General features: G+C 29.7%; 1 protein-coding gene across 9 annotated transcripts in view; it reads left to right on the forward strand.

The window, feature by feature from the left end:
- Window positions 1-2168, forward strand: part of LOC145268363 (E3 ubiquitin-protein ligase HECTD1-like) — a 252115-nt gene extending 249947 nt beyond the window's left edge. For all 9 annotated transcript variants that reach the window (XM_080123895.1, XM_080123902.1, XM_080123901.1 and 6 more), the window contains one exon: window positions 1864-2168. In XM_080123895.1, coding sequence (XP_079980021.1) covers window positions 1864-2146 — 283 coding nt within the window. In that variant the 3' untranslated portion in view covers window positions 2147-2168. The remainder of the gene's footprint in view (window positions 1-1863) is intronic.
- The last annotated feature ends 3832 nt before the right edge of the window (window positions 2169-6000 follow it).

Below are 6000 nucleotides of genomic sequence, written 5' to 3' on the forward strand. Positions count from 1 at the left end.
CTCAAAAAGAAATATTAAGATTTCCGTAATCCAGACTTTAAAAAGAAATATAAATTTCTTTTTGAGTATTCTGTCAAACAATAAACAGTAAAAATAATCTTTTAAAACTGCCAACCTTGGAGACTGAGATTTTAGGCTGTTTGGAAACTTGAACTTTTAACCAAAGGAAATAAGACAATAAGATGAATGATGAGTTAAACTTAAGGATCTTTATTTTTTTTTTTTTTTTTATTTTACTTTAGCCACTTTGTAATTTTAATATCTGCTTAGTATCAAGTCTTAAATTCATTCTGAGCAGTTCTTTGTGCTTATACTTTGAATTTAGACTTGCAAATCTGATGTTGACACCAAATGAAGTATTTATTGGCATTACTTCTGCTTTATCAGAGAAAGTGTTTGGATTTCAGGCATGAAAAATTAACAAGTCTGCAAGCTGAAAGGAATAGCTAAACATTAACAATTGGGCATTTTTTGCCTTAGAAAAAATATTTATTTTTAAAATTCCATTTTAAAAATAAATATTTTTTGCCTTAGAAAAAATATTTATTTTTAAAATTCCGTTTTAAAAATAAATATTTTTTGCCTTAGAAAAAATATTTATTTTTAAAATTCCGTTTTAAAAATAAATATTTTTTGCCTTAGAAAAAATATTTATTTTTAAAATTCCGTTTTAAAAATAAATATTTTTTGCCTTAGAAAAAATATTTATTTTTAAAATTCCGTTTTAAAAATAAATATTTTTTGCCTTAGAAAAAATATTTATTTTTAAAATTCCGTTTTAAAAATAAATATTTTTTGCCTTAGAAAAAATATTTATTTTTAAAATTCCATTTTAAAAATAAATATTTTTTGCCTTAGAAAAAATATTTATTTTTAAAATTCCATTTTATCAGTCAAGTGCTGATACATTATTTATTTGCAACCTTATGATTGTAGTCATTCATGCCGAGTACGCGTCTCTCTCGTAAAATGGCAACTGCAAAACTAAATAACTTCCCTGAAGTGAAAAAAAAAGGCTTAATTCTAGTTTGCATCACACTGTAGAGAACCTACTGTTGATTTTATGAAATTATTGAATTCAAGTTTAAAATGAAAAAGCCAAGTATCATGCTTCAATTGTGCTAAACAAAGCATGCATTTCCAATATGCCCCTGTCATATCAAAGAACCTACTGTTGAATTTATGTCTGGCTTTTCAGCTTGTATGCTAAAATTTCACAAATGCACTTATGATGTTAGGCTATATAAGGTGTTAACCTTGGTTAAAGTCGCCTGTTCCTTCTTTCATCTGATTTTTTCAATTGATACTTATTGAAGACTTGATATAAGACCTATCTAAGAACACTGTCAGATACTTAAAGTGCATTTATGTGAAATTTTATAAAAATCAGTCTAGCTGTTTCGGGATTCATAGATAACAAATTAACACACACCGTTTCTTTTATATAAAAAATATAATAGATTTGTTATAGATTTGTTCATTTTTTTTTTTTTTTTTAAATTCATAATGGCCAAAATATTTTTTAATTCTTAATGGCCAAAATATTTTTTTTTTTAATTCTTAATGGCCAAAATATTTAATTTATTTCTTGATAAAAACTAGGAAGGTTTTTTGATAATTAAGTAAATTTATCATCAATGCATGAAATTAAGAAAAAATATTTTCAGTTTCGAATTTCATTTATTGTAGGACTATATTTTATATTAATATTTATTTTATATTTAGCATGTGTTAATCTTTTGTTAAATTCATCATAGATGAAATTTTTTTTTAATTTGTGCTAAAAACTAAAGTTTTGTTTTGATACTTGAGTAAATTTAACATTAATGTATAAACTTTTTTTTTTTTTTTTCTTTCTTTCAGTCCCGGATTTCAGCGGTTTATCAATGTCTTATTAAAATTAACATCCGACGAACGAAAAGCATTCCTGCAATTCACCACTGGTTGTTCTTCACTACCTCCTGGTGGGTTGGCAAATCTTCATCCCAGACTGACAGTGGTCCGAAAGGTGGATGGTAATGATAACAGTTATCCGTCAGTAAACACCTGCGTCCACTACCTGAAGTTGCCTGAGTATTCTACCGAAGAAATACTACGTGAACGTTTGTTGATTGCCACCAGAGAAAAAGGATTTCATTTAAACTAAATTGGACAGAAAAAAAGAAAAATCTGCCTTTTCTTTTATTTGTTGTACTGATGCAGAAGAAAAAAGGAAAAAAATAACTTGTGGAGTGTTTGGTAGAGAATAATAATTTGAATATTAGGTTCTTATTTAGATTTCGACTTTAAAAAAAAAAAAAGATACAGGAAAATCTTTGTATGGAACCGTCACTGAATGAAGATATATTTCTAAAAATCATGTAAATTGATTAAGTAATTTTTTTCAATAGAAAATCATTTTTTATTGATTTTTTTTTTTTTTTTTTTTTTTTTTTTTTTTTTTTTTTTTTAATAGTAAATTGTATCCATTAGAAGGTTGCTTTTGATTTCGATAGTTCGAATTGAGTTCTCTCCCCCTTATTTATAAAAGATGGCCGATCAAATCATTACGTCTCGCTTAGTCATGAATTTGGATTTTCTTTAAAAAAAAAAAAAAAAAAAAAAATTGATCAATTTGTGATATTTGGAATATATCTTTGTTCTGTGATGATCTAAGTACATAGATTTTTTTAAGTCAAATTCTACATAAGAATCCAAACATTATTCTCAACTTTTTAAGTTATAGTATTTGGCCGATTTAGTTGAACTGAGCAAAAAAGAAAACAGGAGTGGAACACGCAAGAGGGGAGGGTTTTTTTTTTTTTATAAGATAAATGCCTCCTCTCTCCCGTGCATCTTACCCACTTCAATTAAAAAAAAAAAAATAGCTCTTATTTTGCTTTATTGTATAAGCTGTAAAAAGACATTGGGATTTTTTGTGGGGGAAAAGGAGGGAGGGGGTCACTATTTTGAGCTTTTGGGGTCACTATTCTGAGCTTTCTATATTTTGGATTTGATGCTTGGTGTGTATCTCTTTGAACTTATTTTGTAAGTATTCTGCTAATACTCAAATACTACCAAGTGTCATGGAGTCTGTTATGTACCTAGAATTTCACGTTAACTTTTCTAAATTTTAAAAAATAAAATTTAAAAAAAAAAAAAAAAATGGAAAAAAAATTGGGATAAAAATTTGATTTAAAAAAAAAAAAAAAAAAGCGGCAATAAAATTTCACTGTGCATGTCGATGGCTTTTACCTTTTCGTCCAGAGTTGAATTCATATGAAAAAAGAGATACTAGGCATGTTCTGTTGTACTCCTTTTACTGGTTAACAATTTCGTTTTTTAAGGACCTTAATGATGTTTAGGTCTGAAATCCAATCAACATTTTCTAATTTTTTTTTTTTTTTTTCCTCTTTATTTGCAGTGGATGTGTTATATATAAAAGGGTGTCTGCATTGCTTTTGAGCAGAATTTTTTTTTAAATCTATACAAAAGCGGTTTGCACCTAAACCTCCAGTCCCTATTGGATGTTAGCTCTCAGCTATTTGTTTGTAATGTTTTTAAGAAAAAAACTTTTTTTTTTCCTATGACCGTTCTCTCGAAAAATGTTAATTTTGTCATTTAAGACTTCAAGCAGTGCATGAGGGTAAGTGAGTTAGATGCCTATTGTTTCACTAAAGGATTCCTTTGTATGGGCATGCATAAGTATACATACATCTTAATTTTGACAGTTGAAACTGGTGTTGAGAAAAAGTGGTTTTTGTATGTGCTTTACTCTCTCTCTCTAAACACATACACAGGGAGCTGTGGTCTCCAGGTTGGGAAGTTCATCTCTATTTTTATCTTTTTGCCAGTTGCTACTCATGTCTCTGATGCTAATTGAATCCCTTGTTTATTTTCCTTTCCTAATTATGTCTGATTAAGACTTCATTTTGAATATATTAACACCGGCATTTGCTGTTATTAGATTTTAGAATTTACATCTCTCGATCCATTTTCATTATTATCATACCAGATAATTAAACTTTTTTTATTTCTATTGAACTTTGCAAATGAGACAGCTGAAGAGTTAAAAGTAGGCTTTAAAATACAAAATAGCATAAAAAAGCAAAAGTGAAATTGTAGCTACCAAAAGAAAGGGTACAAAGATAACCAGAAAACACATTGAAAAATTTTCTAATATATATATATATATATATATATATATATATATATATATTAGGAGGTATATTTATATATATATATATATATATATATTAGGAGGTATATTTGGTAATTAAAAAAAAAAACAGGAAAAAGTGCTCAGTACTTTAGTAGAGCTAAAGGTTTTCATTTCAACCTCAAAATGCTGCTTATATATATATATATATAATTCCAAAAGATTAGAATCATTGAATTCCAACAAGGGTCATTGATAGTGTTCAATCAAAAGAGGGCAAAGAAAATGCTGCCTAAATATACACTATATATATATATATATATATTTATATAGTGGTGATTATAATGGACAATCAATAATTCACCCGTTATCGAACAACTATGATGCTACCTGCATGACATGTTATAGCATTGAACTGCTTGCTCAGCGTCAGTCTTTAGTTTCACTTCCTACTGTACAAATTATGCTTTTCTAAATTTTCTACTGCAAACTGAAGCCACACTTGGTCTAATAATCACCTCTTCAAAGTTAGGGATATCATTAAAAATATATTGATACCTTCAAAACATGTGGGCTTGATTTTATACTTGCTATAGTCTTCAAGAAATGCTCTGCTGAGCTAGCCCCTGTCTTCTCTAAACTGTACAACAAATGCCTTGCCGAATCTTGCTTCCCTTATAGTTGATAAATTGCCTCTAATTGCCACCTATTGGTGCCACTTTGTCTAACCTGCTTCAGCCTCTGTCTCATTGCCGCTGCACTGGTGCCTCCCTTTTACATAAATATTCTTGTGAATCACTGTTGAAATTTCTAGATGCTGGAGGGCTTTCTACAGTAGCTTTTTTTTTTTTTTTTTTTAACTGCTAGCCTTTGGAATTTCTTTCCTGTTTCTCTAACTGTACTAATATACAGTAGTTTAAATGTAGTGTTAATAATCAACATCTTGTTGCACAACTCCCTGCTTATGATGCCTCTAATTCATGGTAGCTCCTTATGTCCCAGTGCCTTGTTTAGAGTGAATGAAAGTAAATAAAAATTAAAAAAATTATGCAAACCTGAAAAATTTTACTCCCACCTATTTTTTCTAATTTTCGTCTTAAATTATTTTCAGTGGATTATTGAGTGGATACTAGTCTACCAGATTATAAAGTCAATATTTAAACATTTATAGGAAGCACTGTTTCTAATGCAATGTTTTAGTGACTCGATCACCAATTTTAGAACCGCATGATTTTTTTTTTTTTTTTTACATAGGCATCGCCACTTATCAAGGCCAAGAGGCCACTTGAGCATATGGGTTAAAGAGTGTACAGTAGAAATTAGACAATATAGTAATCATTAGTAATGGAAATTCGGTAAATTTGTTAACTTGTATGGAACGGCTCATCAAAAGCTTGTTTACGTTAGACTTGAAGACTACCCTATTGTAGTCAGACAGAAAAACGGAAGACAATTCCATAGGTGTGCAGTTCTAAGAAAAAAGCTTTGCTCATGGAATCTATGTTTAGGTTTAGACACAGATAAAGAGTGGGGGAAATTAGTGATAGTGTTTTCTGCTAGACAAGTGTTTCTTGTGAAAGTTTGGCGAGGGGGGGGGGGCATAGATTGGAGCTCAGCTGAGCACTTGCCATGAAAATAACGATAAAGCAAACTCACAACATCTCTTCTCTGAGAAAGAGGTTGCAGGAAGAGAAAAGATCCCCTACGAGACTACGAAGTCTATTTTGAACTCTATCAAGGCAAGACAGGTCCTTTCTAGCAGCTCCTGCCCAGATGTGGCAACAGTACTCCATTCTTGAATGTACCTGGCTTTTATATAGAGAATTGCATCAGCAGTGAGATATCTACTGGACCGATAGAAG

This window comes from Euprymna scolopes, chromosome 43, assembly GCF_053919585.1.
Source record: "Euprymna scolopes isolate OS-2025 chromosome 43, ASM5391958v1, whole genome shotgun sequence".
Classification (NCBI taxonomy): domain Eukaryota; kingdom Metazoa; phylum Mollusca; class Cephalopoda; order Sepiida; family Sepiolidae; genus Euprymna; species Euprymna scolopes.